At 39.3% G+C, this 26195-nt stretch overlaps 3 protein-coding genes across 5 annotated transcripts in view; 1 reads left to right on the top strand and 2 right to left on the bottom strand.

Annotated features, from left to right (window-relative positions):
• LOC129004711 (uncharacterized) overlaps positions 1–26195 on the bottom strand; it is a 33288-nt gene that overhangs the window by 6746 nt on the left and 347 nt on the right. The window lies entirely within an intron of this gene.
• On the bottom strand, positions 1498–26126 carry LOC129004710 (uncharacterized). 3 transcript variants are annotated; one of them, XM_054433279.1, is made up of 3 exons: positions 26013–26119; positions 2605–2706; positions 1498–1906 (listed from the first exon to the last, which is right to left on the bottom strand). In XM_054433279.1, exons 2-3 carry the CDS (start codon positions 2689–2691, stop codon positions 1607–1609), a joined length of 387 nt encoding a protein of 128 aa, XP_054289254.1. In that variant the 5' UTR covers positions 2692–2706; positions 26013–26119; the 3' UTR covers positions 1498–1606. The 3 variants fall into 3 exon arrangements, with proteins under 3 accessions (XP_054289254.1, XP_054289255.1, XP_054289256.1); XM_054433280.1 differs by lacking the exon at positions 26013–26119 and adding an exon at positions 21221–21311; XM_054433281.1 differs by lacking the exons at positions 1498–1906; positions 2605–2706 and adding exons at positions 22948–23350; positions 24049–24147 and having other exon boundaries at positions 26013–26126.
• LOC129004619 (uncharacterized) lies at positions 7281–12376 on the top strand. Its single transcript, XM_054433154.1, has 4 exons — positions 7281–7294; positions 9315–9512; positions 10529–10872; positions 11884–12376. Exons 1-3 carry the CDS (start codon positions 7281–7283, stop codon positions 10764–10766), a joined length of 450 nt encoding a protein of 149 aa, XP_054289129.1. The 3' UTR covers positions 10767–10872; positions 11884–12376.

Here is a 26195-nt window from a genome sequence, read left to right as displayed (position 1 = left end):
TAAACCTAAAAGTGTTTAGTATTATATATTCATTAATTTATCTTTTACATCATAAAACATAAACAAATGATAATGAGTGATGGAGATCTGTGCGTGCATACCTTTAATGTATGACCAAAATTATGAACGTCGGTCTGGCAGAAGAGCCAAACAAACTCGTAAATCAAAACAAAATTAATATTCACAACAGTACAGGAAGGAAGAATCTTTTGTGGGTCACTCGTAATTTTATGTCTGATAATTGAATGCCGATGCTTGATGGATATTCTGTGCGTGCATACCTTTGATTTAAGACCAAAATTATGAAAATTATTCTAGTAGAAGAGCCAAACCGCTTTGGAAAAGTGAAATAATACTTTACGAATGAAATGAGGAACTATTTGGTTTTTGTACCTGTATAAACAGGGTGTCCCGGAGCTCTCTACCAATATTTTAGGGCATTGCTCCTGGGTAAGAAACATACCTAAATATCATATTTAAATTGTCCGGAAGTCCTTAGTTACTCACACAGCCACCATTTTGTTTTTTTCAGTTATTATTCTTTTTTTAAAGAATGGTTTAACATACGAAATGGGAACTTTGCACAAACATTTATGACAACTAGACAAAGCTACCAAAAAATTATAAAGATTTTTCAAACTCATAAAACAAAATGGCGGCAATTTAAAATTTTTATAAAATCAACGGTTTTTGAGTCATTTAAGAAACAAAATTTTAAATGGTCGCCATTTTGTTTTATGAATTTGAAAAATCTTCATAATTTTTTTGTAGCTTTGTCTAGTTGTCATAAATGTTTGTGCAAAGTTTCCATTTCGTATATCTAACCATTCTTTAGAAAAAAAAATAATAACTAAAAAAACAAAATGGCGGCTGTGTGAGTAACTAAGGACTTCCGGACAATTTAAATATGATATTAAGTATGTTTCTTACCCAGGAGCAATGCCCTAAAATATTGGTAGAGAGTTCCGGGACACCCTGGATAAGCTGTTTAAAATTGTGAAATATACATTTAGCAGTACATTTTCTCATGCTTCCATGGAGACCAGTTAATATTTAAAAACCTTTTGAACCCCTCACCTCAAAACTTTAGACATCCAAGGTGCGTAGCCCGGGGAGCGAGCTGGTCTAATGGTTGGAGCCGTAGTGTAGTGGGGTCTTGTTAGAGCGCGGGACTTTGGACCAAGAGGTCCCGGGTTCAAATCCCACCAAGTCACCAATGGGTTTTATCTAAGTGATAATGCCACAACCCCTAGGTCTATCCTGAAGTAATGTGAAAAACAATCCCAGGCTCGTGCCTAGCGTCCTAATAAAGGGGGCGTAGCCCGAGAGGAACTCAGGGAAGTGAATAGGCCTAATTCCTAGATATGTGGACCATTTTTTGTGCTTAGTTTTTGCTGTATCGGTTTAGTATTTTAGCCATTAAAGCTGCCCAGACAGACATACATACACCACCTAAATTTTATAATAGTATGTAGATAAATAGATACATAGACAAAATCATCTTTATACAAATTCATAATAACACTTTATTTTAATGAGCTTCCTTTAACAACATAATTTGTTAAGTTGTTCAGCCATCTGCTTTTATATTTGATTTTTTGACCGTTCAGGACACAAGCATAGAAGGGAGACTCAAGCTAGGAGCGACACCATTTTCGTCAGGTTTCAAAAGGCTTTTCACCTTAGCTTTGTATTCGGGCGTCTCTGATATTAGTTGACTAATCTTGCCAAACTCGTCTAATGTAATATCTTTGTAGTGTGTTTGGCTATGTATAACCTCTCTAACAGCTTGCTGAATCTTCTCCTTAACCTCCGTTGTTGTATGCTTTTCTCCTTTCTTATTCAAATCGTCTAACACCTCAAGAATACTCTGCTGCAGCTTTGCTCTAAACTCGCTAAGGACTGCCTGTAAACAAATAAAACAATATTGGCTGCAAATGTTTACAAAGTTTAGTACAATAACGCTCTTAAAAGACCAAAATGTCATCTATCTGTTTACTTGAGATGTCAGGATTATCATTAACCAGTAGAAAAAGTCAAAAATATTTCAAAAATATTTTTTTTTACAGATTATCTTATTTTAATCGTTTAGAATTTCACAACCGTTTCAGCTGTGTTTGAAACGTAGTAATTGCCTGTCAAATGAATACAATCGTGTGGATTTAAGAATATTATATCTCACGACAACTTACGAACATAAGAACATATCTAGAAAACGTTTTTACCATTATTTTTTACCATATTTTATTTTCTAATGTTTCCCCATTTTTTTTTATACTAGAATGTAAGATTGAAAAAATTTTGTTAAAAATGTGCAATTTCTTACCTTAACAGTTTCGTCCAAACACATTAAAATGCGCACATTAATGACATTAAAATCCGCTTTTAAATCCACTTTATAGCGTTATTATTTAAAAACAACATAAATAAGAGCCACATTAATTTATATATCCTCACAAAATTGTAAACAAGTTATTTTAATAACATGTTTTGATAGTATTTTGTTTAAAGAATTCTTTTAAATATTCTATGTTTAAACACTGTAATTACCTGTAATAGTTATGATACCTTTTCCCTCAGCCCATGCATTATTCCACTACCTACCGTATTAGAAGGAGGCTTCGTTGGTGACTGTTGGTGAGATGAGGAGGCGATGACTACTAAAATAGTTATAACAGCTGCAAGCTTCATTCTGACTGTTAAATCCTAAAATAAAAATTAAACATTGTTATTTATCAGGCTGAAACAACAGTAGTTAATTTAATTTCAGTATAAATCAGTTTTAATATTCACTAGAATGTACTGCCTATGCATAAATGGAGTTGTTGTCTTATAGTCGAACTTTCTGGGCCACATGTAATTGATGGGGTTGTATCGAGGGTAATAAAATTAGGACATTGCTACATGTTGTGCCATGTTGACGATGCGTCTTATCTCCTCGGTGTGTGAGTGTGGCATGCCGACGGTTTTCGCATGCAAGTTAGGGACAAGCTAGGGACTTGATCACCACCTGCGATCATGAAACCTGTCACTGTAAGTACTGTGACTGCTATCGTCGACGCTTTATAATCAGAGCGCAACCAGCTAAGGACTTTGTGGATTTGTACGCGTCCCTAGCATTTCAGAAAGATGTAACACCGTACCACCCTTCATTCGATTACAAACTGACACCCCGTTGTAGTCTCGTAATCTGTCTAATGCGGGTTTCGCTCCTTATTGGGGTATAGGGGCGGGGTTTTTGTGTCGGTACAGAAGATTTAAAAGCGATTATTACATAAATTACTAAATTGTAGTCAAATAACTCCTACCGCAGAATTCCAAGTCGGGAGTTCGTTGAGGCATCAACCACAAATAACCTAAAAAACTGATATGTTCTCAGATGAATCAAAAGATTTGTCTTAAGGTGCGATCCCACGTACCGGTTTATCGGCGATCCTATGTCCTAGGTTAGGCCTATGTCACATCATTGACCCGCGTCATGTAAGGTGATCTCAAAGTGCGATCCCACGGACCGATTTTCTTAAATTTTGATGAAAAGCACCCTAAATGTATCCTGCAACTGTGTGTGAAAGAGAATTTGTTCTAGCTATTTCGTGAGCAAAGAAATCGGCGATCCTATGTCCTAGGTTAGGCCTATGTCACATCATTGACCCGCGTCATGTAATGTGATCTCAAAGTGCGATCCCACGGACTGATTTTCTTAATTTTTGGTGAAAAGCACCCTAAACGTATCCTGCAACTGTGTGTGAAAGAGAATTTGTTCTAGCTATTTCGTGAGCAAAGAAATCGGCGATCCTATGTCCTAGGTTAGGCCTATGTCACATCATTGACCCGCGTCATGTAATGTGATCTCAAAGTGCGATCCCACGGACTGATTTTCTTAATTTTTGGTGAAAAGCACCCTAAACGTATCCTGCAACTGTGTGTGAAAGAGAATTTGTTCTAGCTATTTCGTGACCGAAGAAATCGGCGATCCTATGTCCTAGGTTAGGCCTATGTCACATCATTGACCCGCGTCATGTAAAAAACCAGACTTGCTGATAAAGAACATATAACAAAAATATATTAATCGGAAATATAAATAGGTCTATTAAATAAAAGTCAATAATAAAACCAAACTTAATAAAACAAAACCAAACCAACCAAACTTACTGTTAATAAAAAAAATCTTGGACAAAAGGCTGAATGTTACCAGCGGGATTCGAACCCGGGACCTTCGGTATATCAGCCCAGTACGCTATCCATTAGACCACCTAGGCCGTTGCCTCCCGACCGTTTAGTTACGGTAAAAGCATCTAGGCTATATAGAGGTTATATTCCACTAATGATTTTTTAGTGCAATCTTTGCTCAATAGTAATAACTGTTGTTCCTCTATATGAGTGGTTTTTACACGTTTGTAATCAATTTTGGTAGTATGGGGGTTATCATTCAAAAATACCACGGTGGCAAAAGTATTTTGTAACAAAGCTATTGAAAAGAAATCATAATACAACTGAGTTAGGCCTAGGTTAAAATGAAATAACTAGGCCTATATACGAACTGTTACCTTTTTGTTACTCGAGATTATTCTGTTTACAAACAAATTGTTCGTTCCCTAAATTCTTGTTCAAGGAGCTAAGTCCTACTGATTATCAAAATAGCCGGTTAACAAACTCGTACCCGTCGAAACCGAGCATCGACGCTGCGCAGTGGTGCACCCTATGAGCTAGGGATGGCATCAATGCAATTAGTTCCTATATTTACCGTTGCGAGGCGCAATGTCCGTAGACACTCGTTACCCGCTAAAGCAATCGAAATTAACGGTAAGGGGGGGAGCTTTACGCGTTCGATGTTAAATAATGTATATTTCGGGTGTTATCATTCAAAGATACCACATACGATATTTTCAAGCGTAGAAAATCCTCTTCGTATCGATCATGCTCTGGATATCGGAGTGGCGAATATCAAGCCTCGGTTATAGCTGGAAACAGGTTTGCAAGGTTGTGTATACCATAAACATTGTCACAAATATTTCAGATCTGTTTCCCACTTTAGCTGGGTCCCCAGTATAACCGACTTCAGTAATGACGAATTGTCCATGATTACCTGGTAGCCCGAAACAACCGCACTCTCGGTTGGCCTGACTTCACCGACATACACGTACAGACCGATAAACATGGGCTGTCCAACAAATGACGAACTGTTCACGATTACCGGGTAACCCTAAACAACCGTACTCCCGGTTGGCCCGACTTCACCGACATACACGTACAGACCGATAAACACGGGCTGTCCAACAAATGACGAACTGTTCACAATTACCGGGTAGCCCGAAACAACCGCACCTCCGGTTGGCCCTACTTCGCCAACATACACGTACAGACCTAGAAACACGGGCTGTCCATAAAACCACAAATTGTTCACAAATACCGGGTAGCCCGGGACGATCATACATAACCCAGCGCGAACGACCCAATAAAGACCACTAACAAGACGGGTTACGACATGACCAGGGAATAAGCCCTGTTATTTCCTTAAATAAGACATATATATTCCCTATTTAAACAAAACAAGATACAACGAGTGCTTAGATTTGCTGCTACGGGGGAGGTGAAAAGTATTTTTTTGGCCATACGTCAATAGTACGAATGAAATAAATAAATTTGCCAAATTTTTTTCAACATTTTTCCATAAACAAGTACAGTTTTTATTTTCTCCATAAGAATGAGAGCCCACGAAGGGGTTAACTAAATGTACGGCATCAATTCTCCAGCAAGGTAAAACTTGAAGATTTCAAAAATGTCTTCAAATTTGTTTATGACGGTTTCGCAATCTTCGAGGCGCAGGGTATGTAGACACTTGTTACAACCTGTAACAATTGAAAATTGATTAATAATACGATTGACCATACGTCAATGACATAGGACGAAATAAATAAATTTGCCAGATTTTATCAAAATATATCCATAAACAAGTAAACTAATAAAGTTGTTCTTTCTCCATAACAATAACACAAGAAATTTAAAACTAAATCGGTCCCGGGCCCAGATCTTACCACGAATACTCCTAATATCCTTATTAGTAAGTAATTCGCTAAAACGTGTAACTGGCATTATCAAAAAACACTGTTTACTAACGGCAGAATCACCCTGTACAACGAAAATCAATTTTTAACATACACGATCACTTATAATCGATGGTACGTTTCCGAGTATTGATTATAACCAACTACTTATCGGAGTCGATCGGTTTAATAGTGTTAATAACAAACTCAAAACATCCAAAATTAACGATAGTAACACACTACAAGAAAATTAAAACTATATGCCGCTGCCACCGACACTCTGTTGAAGGGAATTTCTGTGTTACATGTTAAAATCACGATCCGCGTTATATTACATTTACTTTTTTACCACCCCCCACCATCAACACTTCAGTCCGACCCAAATCTTCCAATCCGTCATCTCGGTCGTCTACACCTTCAACCAACAAGATGCCAAGATGGATGCCACCGAGTTCTACAGCATACAGAATTTACACCAGTTTCACCATTCGCACACAAGCACAATGGTTCTTCACCGGTACAGCATTTTATGTTCTTAACGATGTCGGAAAGATTTTCTCGTTCTGAAGTACCATATTTATCGAGGAACAGGGCCACACGAGTCCCCTATAATCGATCACCTAGTCTACACGCGACCTGTACATTCGGACACCCCAAATAGTAATTAATCACTTTTTGAAAAAGTTTGTGTGGACAACTAATAGTGTATACAAACAGAGTATGTACCACGACAAAATCGAGGCCATTTCTAGGATGTTCACTCTTCAGGAATTCTCGTACAACCTGACAAGGAAAGCATTCGTTGGTAAATCTTAACTTATACTACTTATGTTATACTGAACTTATTTTACCTTATCTACCTAGATTAGGCTGTTTTAAGCACTTTTTACCATTGGCACTTTTGGGGGGGGGGGCGCCTATTTCACCCTGAAAATCACGTTCGAGAGTAAAGAAAAATGCTAGAAATCAATGAGTTTTGGGGCTTGATAACATAGGTGCATAGGGTGATTTTTTTTATTATTAGGCTAGTCCATTTTAAACACACTTGACAAATTCCGTTTTTACCTAAGAAACCAGGTTCAAAAATTGTGGAAAATATTGAAGTAGGTATTAAAAATTAGAGTAGCCTACCACATTTTTTGGAAAAACCAAATTGAGTATATACTAAACTGACGTAACCTAACCTAACCCAACCCAACCCAACCCAACCCATGCTTAGGTTTACAATGTACCGAAATGACCGATTTTGGGTAAACCCTGGTTATGCTAGGTTAGGTTAGTCCTATTAAGTTATCGACACGAAGTAAAAACAAGTTGGGTCTTGGGTCCCTACCTACAGTTTCTTAACTTAGCGATGATAATACCGATTATTAGCAAACATTCATTCGACGATTCCACTATTAGCAAATTTGGTTGGTTAAGTTGGTTATTATAGTATTTTATAACTTATATAGGCTAGCTGGTAAATATATCGATTATTAAACAATATTTTAAATTTGATAGTTGCTATAGACACTAGTATAAGTTAGTCCATGTAAGAAATTGTACCAAAACAGGTTTTACACAGATTCCCATCATTAGTATTAGTTTTTCAAACACGATTTCCATGGTGAAATAGACGTTTTCCCCAAAAAGTGCCAATGGTAAAAAGTGTTTAAAGTAGTACAATTTAGGAAGATAAGACAGAAGAGGTTCAATATAACATAAGTAGTATAATTTCAGTTTTACCAATTCGGTCAACTAGAAAGTACATGTTATCATCACGCATTATAACATGTTTCTTATTTTCACTTCGCCAATTTTAGCCTACTAAATTATTATAATTTCCTTACGTCCTCTCAGGTGCTGAAAAACAACAAATAGCATAACCAAAATTTCGTCCACTTTGTCAATAGCCTATGGCCCGCTAAACAACATCAGATACCATAACCTAAATATCGTCCACTTTGTCAATAGCCTACGAAAACTATTTCGGGTACAGAAAGCTCAACAGCACACTTATTAATAACAAAAAACATGACCCATATCTTATTCAATTTATCAATACCAACTATTCCTGCCATTCAAATTAACCCGAATACCTCGCGAAGCCCGGGCACATCGGGCTCCGGTTGACGGCCCGGGTATAACACCAAAACACACCGGGCAACCGTACAAGCCCTGTAACTTTCAGGTACCGAGTACTCGAGTACTTATTAATAACACATGTTATAGCCTATTCCTTTTACATTTTGTTATTAACAACTGTTGCACCTTCCACATAAACAGATTAATTAAGATTTTGTACATGGCTACTGTACTCTTTCAGGTACTGAAAACTTGAGTACGCCCACTCATCAACAACAGACATGATGACACGTTACTTCTTCACTTTGTCAATACCAATCATTCTAACATTCACACGTATTACAATGTTACTACTTTCAGGTACCGAGTACTCGAGTACTTATTAATAACACATGTTATAGCCTATTCCTTTTACATTTTGTTATTAACAACTGTTGCACCTTCCACATAAACAGATTAATTAAAATATTGTATATGGCTACTGTACTCTTTCAGGTACCGTAAACTTGAGTACGCCCACTCATCAACAACAGACATGATGACACGTTACTTCTTCACTTTGTCAATACCAATCATTCTAACATTCACACGTATTACAATGTTACTACTTTCAGGTACCGAATGCTCGAGTACCTATCAATAGCATTTATTGTAGCCTATGCTCCCATTCCAGGGTCCTAAGTACTGTTGGTGAGATCGTCGCTGGCCCTCGTCGCCCCGTTAGAAAACATGATCCATATCTTATTCAAATTATCAATACCAACTATGCCTACCATTCAAATTAACCCGAATACCTCGCGAAGCCCGGGCACATCGGGCTACGGTTGACGGCCCGGGTATAACACCAAATCAGACCGGGCAACCGTACAAGCCCTGTCTCTTTCAGGTACTGAGTACTCGAGAGTACTACTTATTAATAACACATGTTATAGCCTATTCCTTTTACATTTGTTATTAACAACTGTTGCACCTTCCACATAAACAGATTAATTAAAATATTGTATATGGCTACTGTACTCTTTCAGGTACCGTAAACTTGAGTACGCCCACTCATCAACAACAGACACGATGACATGTTACTTCTTCGCTTTGTCAATACCAATCATTCTAACATTCACACGTATTACAATTTCACTACTTTCAGGTACCGAATGCTCGAGTACCTATCAATAGCGTATATTATAGCTTATGCTCCCATTCTAGGGTCCTAAGTACTGTTGGTGAGATCGTCGCTGGCCCTCGTCGCCTCGTTGTAAATTTTTCGGGTGTTGACACGGATATAACACCAAAGCCCGTCAAAGACGGGTACACTACAACAGCCAGGCCAACGTATGATCTAGTCTTCCGTCGATTTGCACAGGCTCACGCTTATGAGTACGTGATTGGCGATGCCACTTTCAGGTACAGAATGCTCTAGTACTTATTAATAACACATATTACAGCCTATTCATTTTACATTTTGTTATTAACATCTATTACACCTCACACATAACCAGATTATTATAACTTTCGTATATGCCTACTGTACTCTTTCAGGTACCAAAATACTTCTCCGGATGGGGACTGCCACGACGATCTCGCCATCCATTGTGGTGTGGGTATCGATTGTATTGGTGGTCCTGTGTATGTTCCAGTTGTTGACGAAGGTTGTTGGGACCCGCCGTCCATGAAGAAGTTGTCGGTGGATTATACACCGGACTCGGTTATCCCAGAAGAGACTCCACTCCAAGTGGGCCGTACATTTAGAACAGGTCCGATAGTAACTTCCATCCATCACATTTCTTACTTGCCCAACTTCACCAGGCCATCGCTATTGCACCGGGTACACCTTACTAGATTCATTGTAGCAACAAACCTAGATACTCACTAAACCTAATATAATTTAAATAGACCTAATCGAAAATCAATTCAAACGAATGGAAATTCGCTTAGTCGACCCTGTGACACAGGACTACAAATGGTAACCAGCACTGAAGGGCCGTTGAAATAGTCCAGACCTTTCACACACACTTCAGTTCCGTGTAGTCATATTTAATAGCACTTACTAAATAACCCGGGTTTCACGAGTTGCCCTGGCCAATACCCAAGGCCCGAGGGGACAGGGTCATGACTGTTACCCGGCACTGACGGGCCCGTGGCACAACCCGGACTGTTTCATGCATACAGTACTTCAGTTCCACGTAGTCACATTTTATGCCATTTGCTAAAAAAACGGGGTTTAACGAGTTGCCTGGACTAGCCCGGGTTTCACAAGTTACCCGGGTCAATACCAGGTACCCGGTGGGACGGGGTTATGAATGTTACCCGGTACTAAGGTAACTGGGACATAGCATTGACTGTTTGCTATATACACTAGTTCCGCGCAAATTGCTCCAGTGTCCACTCAAGATAACAACAGCTTGAATGTTATGTTACAGAAGACGGGAGAAAAAGCCGAAAAACGACAGACACCAACAAGGAAAGCAGCAGACACCAAGATCAAGAAAAGCACAGACACACGCTATTACGATGGTGTCTCTGAGGTTTCGACACATCAGCTTTGTTGACTTCATGATGGCGTTTAACTTCGTCAGGCGTTCAAGTTTATTGAATATGGCGTGGGCGAGAGTACATACTGCAGTGCACTGGTTATACCCAACAGAAAACCCAGTGTGAACCCGCCTCTCGCTCTCCCATGCCTTTCTCTTCTCGAAGATCAGCCCATCCTCTTATATCGCTCTCTCTACTAGTTGTGATATCTGGAACAGACGCGAAAACAATGGTAATAGAATTATTTGTGTTAGAGATCGGTTAACCCTTGACCTGGCGTTGGTCCCTAGGGGACTAGAAATTGTTGAGTTCTCAGTGGCGGTGGTCCGCTAGGGACCAGAAAGACATAGTTTGGAACTTTCTATTTCTATAATACTGAAACAGTTTAAAACCGAAATCAATCTTATACCATTAGAAAGAAGAGATTCTGAGGATTAATTTGTATGTATAAAACATCATTGAACGAGAATTATGTAGCGAAGAAACATAGTTAGAAAAACTAGAGCGTTCAAAATTTATTTTGGCGGTGGAAAGTATTAGTCGCATGGCAACGAAAACAGCGGTTTTTTGTTTAGGAGTATTTATATGTTATAGATGAGTACGAGTGACCAGAAAGTGTTGCCACTGAAGAGAGGCATGACCCCAAAATACACCCGCCACTGAGGACTAAAATGACCGCCAGATCTAGGGTTAACCCAACTGTCTGGGTTGCAATGCAAATTTACCAAAACGTACTCTCAGGGTACAAGCGAAACACTTAAACTACAAGACTAGAGAAAATAAATATCTGACATATGCATCCGGTACAATACCAACCTGTGTCCAGGATATAGCATTTAGTACTCTCATAAGACTTCTTCCCTTTACCCGCGAGGTTGTAACTCTTACCGATCTCCTTCCTTAGGAGTTATCTCATTAGGTTGCATCCCAAACACAAACCACGAGCTATTTACTCTCCACACAGTTAATACCAATTATTCTAAAACGTTTTATATTAACTTTCCCGTCACCTTCAGATGACCAATGGGACAAGGTTGTAGATGGTGCCCGGTACTGCCGGGGCCAGTGACAAAGCCCGAACTGTTTCGTGTTTACCTCAGTTCCAAGTTGTCATGTTTCACGATACTCACTAAATAACTGGAAAACGGATGTCACAATAAGTGCCGTTTCACGCATACAAACTGATATTACTCTAGTACCGCGACAACTAGGTGTGTATAACAGCTTGAATGTTATGTTACAGAAAACGAGAGAAGGAGCCGAAGAAACAGCAGAGACAGCAAACGTCGAAAGGGGCACAAAAGAAGACTAGCACTGACAACGCACGACTCCTCAAACCCATCCACCGTTTAACCAACTTAAATTTTAATAACTTTACAATATTTAAATCCCATCTTGTATCTAACCACACAAATATTGTACAAATAGTTTCAGGCCACATGTTCTGCCAAACAACCAATTAACACTAATTAATAACTAAACACCGATCAATGACATTTTTTAAACGCACCTTTAAGAGTGCTCCAACGAGTCGTTGTGCACACCGGGTAGTGTGGATCTTGTTTGTATGAATGATTTTGTATTTAATATGTGTTTCAAGTTCATATTGCCTACATTATGTTCTCGAACACCCTCCTTGCTACTCGAACATACTCCAGGAGGCTGCCATGTTTATATTAATAGTTACGACGTACTACCATTCGATATCTATGTATTATTTCATGACAATAAACGAAACTGTGTCACAAAACGAGTTATGATTGCATGTACCCGAACTGAATACATATCTCACACCTAAGCAAGAATCAAACAAGAGTAGACAAAACATGATTACTCCAGGTAACAAATGCAAGTCAACAGAAAAGGAAAAGGGTAACAAAGGGAAACTTTACTACCGATTACTCTAAAGGAGATATGCATATATTGGGCGGCGTGAATAAAAACTAGAATTTGCTTAAACTGAGCTGATCTCAAGTATATATACTACCCATAGTAAATTCTAAAATTACCAAATGACTAGAACCTTTGTAGGTGAATAAATGCCAGTTATTACTAGCAAGCGCTAGTATAGTCCTAAAGATTTTTGAACTAGGGGTAGGCAGGCTAGCATTCTAGTGACGGAGGCAAAACAAAAGGTTTATCAGTCATCATGGCTATGTTTAGTACATTTACTATCACGCTTGCTGGCTTAAGCATATGCAATCGTAACAGTGTTTACTTATATAAACTATAATTTAATTTTCTTACGAATTTCCCTAAAAGAAGTATCTATTACCTAAGCTGATCACAAGTATATATACTACCCACAGTAAATTCTAAAATCACCAAATGCCTAGAATATTCTAACCTTTGTAGGTGAATAAACGCCAGTTATTACTAGCAAGCGCTAGTATAGTCTTAAAGATTTTTGAGCTAGGGGTAGGCAGGCTAGCATTCTAGTGAAGGAGACAAAAAAAGGTTTATCAGTTATCATGGCTATGTTTAGTACATTTACTATTACGCTTACTGGCTTAAGCATATACAATTGTAACAATGTTTAGTTATATAAACTATAATTTAATTTTTTTTGCGAATTTCCCTATAAAGAAGTAGCTATTACCGTAAGTGGCGCGGTAAGACCTAGGCCCGGGACCGATTACCTTTTTCATTTTGATGTCTCCAGAGGCCAAAAGACACATTTCGTTCAAATTTTTACTTTCTCCCCATATACCATAGTATATGGAGAAAGTATTGTTTGCCTAATGATCCAAGTATATTCTTAATAGTTTTAGCAAATTCTCATTCACCTCGTTATAGACCAATAGACACGGGCTACCGGAGAAATCAGAGATTACGCGCGATTACCGGATAGTCAACAAAACCAAGAAACATACTAACCCGGAACAACCAGATTCCGGGTTGGCCCGACTTCACAGACATACACGTACAGACCAATAGACACGGGCTACCGGAGAAATCAGAGATTACACGCGACTACCGGATAGTCAACAAAACCAAGAAACACACTAACCCGGAACAACCCGACACAGACATACACGTACAGACCTACAAACACGGGCTGTCCAACAAATCATGAATTAATCACTACCACCGGGTAGCCCAAAACGATCACACATAACCCAGCGCGAACGACCAAAAAACGAATACGGACGAGACAGGCTATGACATGACCAGGATATAACAAATCGACATATATTCTAGCCGTTGATTATTGTAATAACGCAACGCCAATTGTCCACACCCACCTAGCATTGACTACGAATTCACCCAAGGCCTACAGAGTTTTATTTATCAACTTGACAGTTCTATTCTAACATTCACACGTATTTCACTGTAACTACTTTCAGGTACCGAATGCTTGTATAACCGAATAACCGCATACAGATCAACAGCATATATTATAGTCTAGTCCCTTTTCAAATTCGTTATTACCAATTATCATACTTTCGTGTGTTGTCACTACGACTTCTTACAGGTACAGAGAGCTCGAATACCTACAGTATCGATAACACTTATTATAGCCCATCTACATCTATGTAGGTTGCACTATACCCGTCAAATATCCGGTGAAATAGGCCAATACAAACAGTTAATCGACAGAAGACTAGATCAACAACTATAAGTATAAAAGAAGATATTTGTCGCGAAACGATCACACATAACCCAGCGCGAACGACCCCAGAACGAATGCGGACGAGACGGGCTATGACATGACCAGGATATAATCAAATTTCTGTTTGTCAACATTATCAGTTGTCTACACAAACTTTTTAAACAATAGAAACAATGAAAAACCTTACGGGGTTTTCATGTTGTTGGCTTGTTGTAGTGACTATTGCTTATAGAAATTATATCCCGGACACCGAAGACCTGTTCACACTGGATTTTCTGTTGGGTATTTCCAGTGCACTCCAGTAGGTACTCTTACACTTAGTTTACACGCATTTTTTTGGAGCGGTTCCCTAACACCCCCAGACTCACTGGTTCACCACGCCCTTGTGACTACTATAGATCCGCCACGGGCAGTGTGTGAAGAATTTGATACGAACTAACATCCACATTGACATCCCCTCCTACCCGATGTATTCTGACGAACGTATCTAAATCAGGAAACCGAACTTACATCATGGCCACATCACATGTGTTATAGATGAGTACGAGTGACCAGAAAGTGTTGCCACTGAAGAGAGACATGACCCAGCTATGGTACCGCATGATCGCCAATCATGTACTCATAAGCGCGAGCCTCGGCAAATCGACGGAAGACTAGATCATACTCTTGGTAACGCGAGTCCTGAATAAATAATCGAAATTTCTGTTTGTGAACATTATTAGTTGTCTACACAAACTTTTTAAACAAGTTCAAAACTGAAAACCTTAAGGGGCTTTCATGTTGTTGGCTTGTTGTAGTGGCTATTGCTTACAGAGATTTGATCCCGGACACCGAGGACCTGTTCACACTGGATTTTCAGTTGGGTGTATTCAGTGCAGTCCAGTAGTGACTTCAGTGCAGTCCAGTACTGACTACTATAGATCCGCCACGAACAGTGTGTGAAGAATTTAATACGAACTAACATTCGGATTGACATCCCCTCCTACCCGTTGTATTCTGACGAACGTATCTAAATCAGGAAACCGAACTTACATCATGGCCACATTACATATGTTATAGATGATTACGAGTGACCAGAAAGTGTTGCCACTGAAGAGAGGCATGACCCAACTATGGTACCGCATGATCGCCAATCACGTACTCACGAGCGCGAACCTCTGCAAATCGACGGAAGACTAGATCATACTCTTGGTAACACGAGCCCTGAATAAATGATCGAAATTTCTGTTTACGGGCAGTGTGTGAAGAATTTGATACGAACTAACATCCACAATGACATCCCCTCCTACCCGATGTATTCTGACGAACGTATCTAAATCAGGAAATCGAACTTACATCATGGCCACATCACATGTGTTATAGATGAGTACGAGTGACCAGAAAGTGTTGCCACTGAAGAGAGGCATGACCCAGCTATGGTACCGCATGATCGCCAATCATGTACTCATAAGCGCGAGCCTCGGCAAATCGACGGAAGACTAGATCATACTCTTGGTAACGCGAGTCCTGAATAAATAATCGAAATTTCTGTTTGTGAACATTTATAGTTGTCTACACAAACTTTTTAAACAAGTTCAAAACTGAAAACCTTAAGGGGCTTTCATGTTGTTGGCTTGTTGTAGTGGCTATTGCTTACAGATATTTGATCCCGGACACCGAGGACCTGTTCACACTGGATTTTCAGTTGGGTGTATTCAGTGCAGTCCAGTAGTGACTACTATAGACCAGCCACGAACAGTACGTGAAGAATTTAATACGAACTAACATTCGGATTGACATCCCCTCCTACTCGATTTATTCTGACGAACGTATATGAATCGAGCAACGGAACTTACATCATGGCCACATTACATATGTTGTAGACGAGACCCAACTATGATACCGCATGATCGCCAATCACGTACTCACGAGCGCGAACCTCTGCAAATCGACGGAAGACTAGATCATACTCTTGGTAACACGAGCCCTGAATAAATAATCGAAATTTCTGTTTGTGAACATTATTAGTTGTCTACACACACTTTTTAAACAAGTTAAAAACTGAAAACCTTATACTAGATCATACTCTTGGTAACGCGAGTCCTGAATGAATAGTCATAAGCGTGAGCCTGTGCAAATCAACGGAAGACTAGACTCTTGGTAACGCGAGTCCTGAATAAATAATCGAAATTTATGTTTGTGAACATCACTAGTTGTCTACACAAACTTTTTAAACAAGTGAAAAACTGAAAACCTTATGGGGCTCTCATGTTATTGGCTTGTTGCAGTGGCTGTACCGCATGATCGCCAATCACGTACTCACGAGCGCGAACCTCTGCAAATCGACGGAAGACTAGATCATACTCTTGGTAACACGAGCCCTGAATAAATGATCGAAATTTCTGTTTACGGGCAGTGTGTGAAGAATTTGATACGAACTAACATCCACAATGACATCCCCTCCTACCCGATGTATTCTGACGAACGTATCTAAATCAGGAAATCGAACTTACATCATGGCCACATCACATGTGTTATAGATGAGTACGAGTGACCAGAAAGTGTTGCCACTGAAGAGAGGCATGACCCAGCTATGGTACCGCATGATCGCCAATCATGTACTCATAAGCGCGAGCCTCGGCAAATCGACGGAAGACTAGATCATACTCTTGGTAACGCGAGTCCTGAATAAATAATCGAAATTTCTGTTTGTGAACATTTATAGTTGTCTACACAAACTTTTTAAACAAGTTCAAAACTGAAAACCTTAAGGGGCTTTCATGTTGTTGGCTTGTTGTAGTGGCTATTGCTTACAGATATTTGATCCCGGACACCGAGGACCTGTTCACACTGGATTTTCAGTTGGGCGTATTCAGTGCAGTCCAGTAGTGACTACTATAGACCAGCCACGAACAGTACGTGAAGAATTTAATACGAACTAACATTCCGATTGACATTCCCTCCTACTCGATTTATTCTGACGAACGTATATGAATCGAGCAACGGAACTTACATCATGGCCACATTACATATGTTGTAGACGAGACCCAACTATGATACCGCATGATCGCCAATCACGTACTCACGAGCGCGAACCTCTGCAAATCGACGGAAGACTAGATCATACTCTTGGTAACACGAGCCCTGAATAAATAATCGAAATTTCTGTTTGTGAACATTATTAGTTGTCTACACACACTTTTTAAACAAGTTAAAAACTGAAAACCTTATACTAGATCATACTCTTGGTAACGCGAGTCCTGAATGAATAGTCGATTTATGGCTGTTACTGGGTTCAGTATATCGAAAATGCCACGGTGGCACGAAGTTTACTCCGAAAGGGACACTGTGGCTTTTCACTATTAATGCATATAAGCGCGTTTTAATATTGACATTTATTTCTGGGTTAATATCCTCGAGGGACCTAAATATACAATTAATCAACGCCTATCGTATGGTTTAATTACGTGTAAAATGTTTATCAATTATTCCCGGTTATGCCATAATCGTCGTCACAAATACTCCTTACCTGTTCCTCTGTAAGGCGGGTTGCTAAACACCAATAGAAACGGGCTGCCCAAGAAATAAAATACACACAAAACAATACACGATTACCGGGTAGCCCACGAATTCGAGAACTACGCAAATACCGGGTAACCCGAAACAACCACGCTCCTGGTTGGCCCATCTTCACCGACTTACATGTAAAGACCTATAAACACGAATTATTCGCAATCACCGGGTAGCCCGAGACGATCATACATAACCCAGCAGGAACAACCAAAAACAAACACAAACGAGACGGGTTACAACATGACCAGGGAATAAGCCCGGTCCCGATGTACCGACGCAAAAACCAGTTCCCCCGTATGGCCGGGTTCCCCGACTGACACGGATACACCAGTAGACACGGGCTGCCCAAGAAATCAAGGGTTTGTCCAACTTTACCCGGTCCCTTGTATAGCCGGGTTACCCGACCGACACGGATACACCAGTAGACACGGGCTGCCCAAGAAATCAAGGGTTTTTCCTGGCCCGACATACACGTACAGACCTATGAACACGGCTGTCCAACAAATCCCAAATAATTCGAGATCACCTTTGTCCCTCCAATACGCAGAGCCAAATCCGAACGAAATGGTCTGATACGTTACACATACCATATTACTCAATATACTCGAATTACGCTTTATTTCCGGTTATGCCATAATCGTCGTCTCGACAATGTATAAATCCAACAGACACGTCAAACCACCGAGGTACTAGGTCTAGTTTTTTAATTTTAACCTAGTTGTTATTTAGTTTCCTTATAACCAGTTCCCCCGTATGGCCGGGTTCCCCGACCGACACGGATACACCAGTAGACACGGGCTGCCCAAGAAATCAATGGTCTGTCCAGCTTTACATGGTCCCTTGTATAGCCGGGTTGCCCGACCGACACGGATACACCAGTAGACACGGGCTGCCCAAGAAATCAAGGGTTTGTCCAACTTTTCCTGGTCCCTTGTATAGCCGGGTTGCCCGACCGACACGTAAACACCAGTACACACGGGCAAACAGATAAATAAAAAACAACACACGATTACCGGGGAGCCCACGAAATGAAGAACCCCGCAAATACCGGGTAGCAATAAACAAACACACTCCGAACTGGCCCGACATACACGTACAGACCTATGAACACGGCTGTACAACAAATCCCAAATAATTCGAGATCACCTTTGTCCCTCCAATACGCAGAACCAAATCCGAACGAAAGGGTCTGATACGTTACAAAATACCATATTACTCAATATACTCGAATTACGCTTTATTTCCGGTTATGCCATAATTGTCGTCTCGACAATGTATAAATCCAACAGACACGTCAAACCACCGAAAAACTAGGTCTAGTTTTTTAATTTTAACCTAGTTGTTTTTTAGTTTCTTTTTCCAAATTACAAATACCATCACAGTAAAGGTATAGGTACAGTACTTGTTTACAATAGGTTAGGCAACAAATACTCCTCACACACGCTTCCTTGTATGGCCGGGTTGTCCGACCGACACGTAAACACCAACAGAATCGGGCTGCCCAAGATATGAAAAACAACACACGATTACCGGGGAGCCCACGAAATCGAGAACTGCGCAAATACCGGGTAGCCCGAAACAACCACACTCCGTGTTGGACCGACTTCACCGACAGACCTATGAACGCGGGCTATCCAACAAATCATGAATTATTCACAATCACCGGGTAGACCGAGTCGATCATACATAACCCAACAGGAACGACCAAAAACAGACCCGAACGGGACGGGTTACGACACGACCAGGAAATAAGCCCGATCCCGATGTACCGACACTGAAACGGGGTTGGCCCGACTTCACCGACATACATGTACAGACCTCTAAACGCGGGCAGTCCAACAATTGACGAATTATTCGCAATCACCGGGCAGCCCGAGACGATCATACATAACCCAGCAGGAACGACCAAAAACAAACACGAACGAGGCGGGTTACGACACGACCAGGGAATAAACCCGATCCCGATGTACCGACACAAAAACCCCGCCCCTATACCCCAATAAGGAGCGAAACCCGCATTAGACAGATTACGAGACTACAACGGACCAAAAAGAATCCTTAACTCCGCCCACAATACAACACACCCGTATCTGACGGGTAAACCAGACGGTAGCGACAACGAATCACATTCACCCAGTTTGACGAGCCGGCCAATGGGACGACGTCAAAAGATTATGTTATATGCCGTTCCATAATCTTTGCCACTTTACGAATTAATTACACGAAATCTAATAATCCGATCGCGCTCATATTTACACTGAATACAGTACAAAATTAACTTAACCCATGTGATTTTTTTAACCCGGCTAAACCGGGTTGGTCCCAGGGATATGCTAATTATAGGATTATGTTTTGTCGCCCTTTGAACCGTTTCTGGTTCATTGACACTACCGATGGTCAGTGTCGCATCTTCACTACCTCAAGGATCAATCTTAGGAGCCGATCTCTGGAACAGTCTGCTCTGACCCGAAATTTCAGACGATACTCGCCTCGTTGGCTACGCCGACGATGTCGCTCCTCTGGTTGAAGATAGTAACGTAGAATAGGCAAATCTAAAACTGAGGACTAGTGATGCTCCGAGTTAAAGAGTATATTCGGAATCACAGCACGTTGCTAGTGGTCGGAAAGACCAAGATCGTGGTCTTAACCAAGAAGAGAATTTCCACCATATTTCCTGTGAAATTGAGCCAATCCCGTGGTGTTATGATTGTCAGCAAGATGTATTTCTGTAGGTAGATAAAGTGAACCGTAGAAAAGGACGGTAATAGAGTTACTGCACTAAGTTAGCTCTTGGCAAACGTTAGCAGTCCTCATGTCTGCAAACGTTACCTACTGATGTCTGATGTCCATCTGGGATTATTGTACAGTGGTAACGTGTGGGCTCATGAGCTGAAGAGGTTGAAAGTTCATGCGTCTTTTGTGACTAGTTTTCCTGCGTCGTTCAGCGACGATCAGCCAAAGTCACTTCTGCCTACCGCACGGTTTCCTGCAGCTATGATTGTCGCCGGTGTCATCTGCGTTATAATATATCTCGCGTGAGAGTGGTAGGTCTTCTGCAGGAGACCTGAAGTAGGTGGAGAACGTTACTACAGTTCTTCTGATGGCTGCACAAATGGGACGTCTAGTCTATTGGATATTGGACTGTCAGGCTCTATAAAGAATGTATGGGAGATTTTTTATACATAACTCAATATAGATATGTATACATAAATATAAACATAAGGAAATAAAAATGTAAAAAAACTTACTTACAAACTATGCCAGCCACTAAACGATAATATACATAGTAAGTGAATATTTTTTTCTAATCAGATCCAAACTGTTGAGTATTTTAGTGAAGTATGAAAATCATTGCTTTTATAAGTTTTAATCCAGTAGACCCAAGACAAATAATTACGCACTAGAAATATCTTACCTTAACAGATTCCTATAATACTGTTTAATCAGGGTAATGGGCCGAACAGATAAGTTCAACTACAACAGTTAATGAGTTAATGAGTATTAGTACAACTACTTATACTCATTAAGTTTGTAAAGGTTGGATGGATGTTAGTTTTTTATGGAAATAAAAAAGTTTAATTTATTGCAAGTTTAGACAATGCCTCTTTGTATGCCAAGTTTTAACGATAGGTTTTATGATTGTTATAGAGATTGATATAATGACATAGTTTTTTGTACTACTAATTAAAATGTTTTCTGATTAATTTTAAATATTTTAACTAACACTTCTTTATACACCTTCAGTCGTATAAAAATCTCCCATTCTGTTGTCCATATGTGTATCAGATTCAACGGTGATGTGACTGGCTTTTTAGTCATATATATATATGGCTACCAATTTTAAGAATCAGAAATAAAGGCAATTGTTTTTTATACTTTTTTGTTCTCTTTGAGCCCACAATGCTTACGTAATTACATTGCAGCAAACTATTTATGTGAGATGAGATTATTATTTACACATCCTTACAATCCTAAAGATAGGCAATGACGACTTAAGCCAATACGGAGATTTCTTATCCACTAAGAACTCAAGTAAACACAATTATATACACACACTTACAAGAAATAAAACACATAATACAGTTTAAATCACCATCATTATACAAATCTGACAAGTTAATTAGGTATTATAATATAGGCATATAATCTTTATGTCAATATAATCTCTGTAAGGGTATAAGTCTCCAGGCACCCTACACATCACGCATGAGGGTTGGATTATTGTCTAATCGTGCCAAAGCTGTTACGGTGAAAACCCATTTTATCTGAAAATAGCTGCTGTACCCGTGCTTCATAACGGAAAGATGTACTATACCGCTTAATAAAACAATTGGTCAGTAGTTCAGATTTATAAACAAAATACCAAAAATCTTTACAAAAACTATCACCTGAATTGTAGTTGTCCTACTACAAGAAAATCTATCAATAACAATATTTTCATAACTAATACACTTTAATAAATCGAAAACGGAGCCAGGTTTGATACAGCAATTGTTCTAGAATCTTTTTTTATTTCCATAATTAATAAAATAAAATAAATAATCTATGACAAAGTATTGGAATAAATAGACCTACCACATAGATGTGTAAAATATATTTTTTTTGTGGATCAGCTGTTTAAAATTGTGAAATATACATTTAGCAGTTCTGATTGTTTACATAAAATGTCTACGCAAAGAACACTGTGAATTTTCTCATGCTTCCATGGAGACCAGTTAATATTTAAACACTTTTTGAAACCCTCACCTCAAAACTTTAGACATCCAAGGGGCGTAGCCCGGGGAGCGAGCTGGTCTAGTGGTTAGATTTCGGGACTTTGGACCAAGAGATCCCGGTTTCAAATCCCACCAAGTCACCAATGGATTTTATCTAAGTGATGATGCCGCAACCCCTAGGTCTATCCTGCAGTAATGTGAAAAACAATCCCAGGCTCGTGCCTAGCGTCCTAAAAAAGAGGGCGTAGCCCGAGAGGAACTCAGGGAAGTGAATAGGCCTAATTCCTAGATATGTGGACCATTTTTTGTGCTTAGTTTTTGCTGTATCGGTTTAGCATCTTAGTCGTTAAAGCTGCCCAGACAGATATACATACACCACCTAAATTTTATAATAGTATGTAGATAGATAGATACATAGATAAAATCATTTTTATACAAATTCATAATAACACTTTATTTTAATGAGCTTCCTTTGACAACATAATTTGTAAAGTTGTTCAGCCATCTGCTTTTATACTTGATTTTTTGACCGTTCAGGACATGAGAATAGGAGGGAGACATCTAGGAGCGACACCATTTTCGTCAGGTTTCAAAAGGCTTTTCACCTTAGCTTTGTATTCGGGCGTTTCTCCTATTAGTTGACCAATCTTGTCAAACTCGTCAAATGTAATATCTTTGTAGCGTGTTTGGCTATGTATAACCTTTCTAACAACTTGATGATTCTTCTCCCCAACCTCCATTGTTGTATGCTTTTTTCCTTTTTTAATCAAATCGTCTAACATCTCAAAAATACTCTGTTGCAGCTTTGCTCTAAACTCGCTTAGGACTGCCTGTAAACAAATAAAACAATATAGGATGCAAATTGTTTACAAATATAAGTACAATAACGCTCTTAATGGATAAAAATGTCATTTATCTGTTTACTTGAGATGTCAGGATTATCATTAACCAGGAGAAAAAGTCTAAAATATTTCAAAAATAATTTTTTTTACATATTATGTTATTTGGATCGTTAAGAAAATCACAATCGTTTCAGCTGTGTTTGGAACGTAGTTATTGCCTGTCAAATGAATACAATCGTGTGGATTTAAGAATATTATATCTCACGACAACTTACGAACATTAGAACATATCTAGGAAACGTTTTTGCCATTATTTTTTACCATATTTTAGTTTCTACTGTTTCTCCATTTTTTTATACTAGAATGTAAGACTGAAAAGATGTTTTTAAAAATGTGCAATTTCTTACCTTAACAGTTTCGTCTAAACACATTAAAATGCGCACATTAATGACATTAAAATACGTTTTTAAATGTACTTTATATCGTTATTATTTCAGAACAACATAAATAAGAGTCATATTAATTTATATATCCTCACAAAATTGTAAACAAGTTATTTTATTAACTTGTTTAGATAGTGTTTTGTTTAAAGAGTTTTTTTAATATTCCATGTTTTTAACACTGCAATGACCTGTTATAGATATGATACCTTTTTCCCTCAGCCCTTGCATTATTCTACTACCTACCGTATTAGTAGGAGGCTTCGTTGGCTTTTGGTGAGATGAGGAGGCGATGACTACTAAAATAATTATTACAGCTGCAAACTTCATTGTAAATGTTAAATCCTAAAATAAAATAAAAAAAACATTGTTATTTATTCGGCTGTAACAGCAGTAATTAATTTAACTTCAGTATATATCATTTTTAATATCCACTGAAATTTGGCAATGTGAAACTTGTATTGCCTATGCATAAATAGAGTTGTCAACAACTCTATTTTTCTGGTCGCATTTTCTGGGCCACATTCCTGTTATTTATTATTTATTTATTTTACCTTCCAATGTTCGAGAACCAATTTACAATGGTATACAATGATGACTTAATCTAACTTAAACATTAGATACAAATATAAGTTTTTTTTTATGACATGCAGTACAAATAAATAAAAATCAGTTACAGGATATGAGAACAAATGGGCTTTTGTATCGAGGGTAAAAACTGGTGCGATGTCGACGATGCGTCTCATCTCCTTGATGTGTTCCATTCCGACGGGTTTCGCCTGCAGTAGGAAGATGTCCGTTTACCGGAGGACACCCGAGTACATTCTGACAATCAATACCGCGTTCCAGAAACAGGCCAGAAACCAATGTCAGAGGAGATCTCCACATTTCCATCAACTAAAGTAAGGCGAAGTATTTGAAGCAATTGTGTCAGCGACAATGGACCTTTTCGGATGGACTACAAGAAGCACAAGTTAGGGACTTGACCACCGCCTGCAGTTATGTAATCTGTCACTATGACTGCTGTCGTCGACGCTTTGTTATCAGAGGCGACCAGCTAAAGACTTCGTGGATTTGAGCGCGTTCCCAGACTTTCAGAAAGATAATAAAATCACACTGTCCTCCCTTTTTGGACCGTTTCTGGTTATTGACACCACCGATAGTCAGTGTCGCATCACCGTCACTTCTGGGATCAAACTTGGAACCCGATCTCTGGAACAGTCTGCTATGACCCGAAATGTCTAACGAGACTCACCTCGTTGGCTACGCCGACGATGTCGCTCCTCTTGTTGAAGATAGAAACGTAGAATAGGCAAATCTAAAACTGAGGACTAGTGATGCTCCGAGTCAAAGTGTAAATGCGGAATCACAGCACGTTGCTAGCGGTCGGAACGACCAAGATCGTGGTCTTAACCAAGAAGAGAATTTCCACCATCTTTCCTGTGAAATTGGGCCAATACTGTGGTGTTATGATTGTCAGCAAGATGTCTTTCTGTGAGTAGATAAAGTGAACCGTAGAAAAAGCCGGTAAGAGAGTTGCCGCCCTAAGTAGGCATATGGCAAACATTGGCAGTCCTCATGCCTGCAAACGTTATCTACTGATATCTGATGTCCATTTGGTGTTATTGTACAGTGGGAACGTCTGGGCTCAGGAGCTGAAGAGATTGACTCGAAAAGTTCATTCGTCTTGTGTGACTAGTTTACCTGTGACGTTCAGCGACGATAAACCAAAGTCACTTCTGCCTACCGCACGGTTTCCTGCAGCTATGATCGTCGCCGCTGTTTTCCACGTTATAATATATCTCGCGCGGGACTGGTAGGTGATCTTCTGCGGGAGACCTGAAGTAGGTAGAGAGTCTGCTGCCAGAGAAGAACGTTACTACAGTTTCGACCGATGGCAGCGCGAATGGGACGTCGAGTCTATTGGACATTGGACTGCCAGGCTCTACAAAAAATATATGGGAGATTTTTTATACATAGCTCAATATAGATATTTATACATAAATATAAACGTAAGGAAATAAAAATTTATAAACACTTACTTACAAACTATGCCAGCCACTAAACGATAATATACATAGTAAGTGAATTATTTTTTTCAAATCAGATCCAAACTGTTGAGTATTATAGTGAAGTATGAAAATTATTGCTTTTATAAGTTTTAATCCAGTAGACCCAAGATAAATAATTACGCACTAAAAACATCTTACCTAAACAGATTCCTATAGAGCTGTTTAATTAGGGTAATGTGCCGAGCAGATAAGTTTAACTACAACAGGTAATGAGTTAATGAGTATAAGTACAACTACTTATACTCATTAAGTTTGTAAAGGTTGGATGGATGTTAATTTTTGATGGAAATAAAAAAGTTAAATTTATGGCAAGTTTAGACA

The sequence above is a fragment of the Macrosteles quadrilineatus genome, unplaced genomic scaffold (assembly GCF_028750875.1).
Source record: "Macrosteles quadrilineatus isolate MER2022 unplaced genomic scaffold, UCM_ALF_1.0 Scaffold_10__1_contigs__length_6754688, whole genome shotgun sequence".
Classification (NCBI taxonomy): domain Eukaryota; kingdom Metazoa; phylum Arthropoda; class Insecta; order Hemiptera; family Cicadellidae; genus Macrosteles; species Macrosteles quadrilineatus.
This window is presented reverse-complemented; position numbering and strand designations above follow the sequence as displayed.

Coding starts and splice junctions, on each gene's coding strand:
- LOC129004710 (XM_054433279.1), bottom strand. CDS start 2,691: ATGAAGCTTGCAGCTGTTATAACTATTTTAGTAGTCATCGCCTCCTCA. Junction 1,907..2,604: donor CGAAGCCTCCTTCTAATACG/GTAGGTAGTGGA, acceptor ATTTGTTTACAG/GCAGTCCTTAGCGAGTTTAG.
- LOC129004619 (XM_054433154.1), top strand. Junction 9,513..10,528: donor ATTGGCGATGCCACTTTCAG/GTACAGAATGCT, acceptor GTTATGTTACAG/AAGACGGGAGAAAAAGCCGA.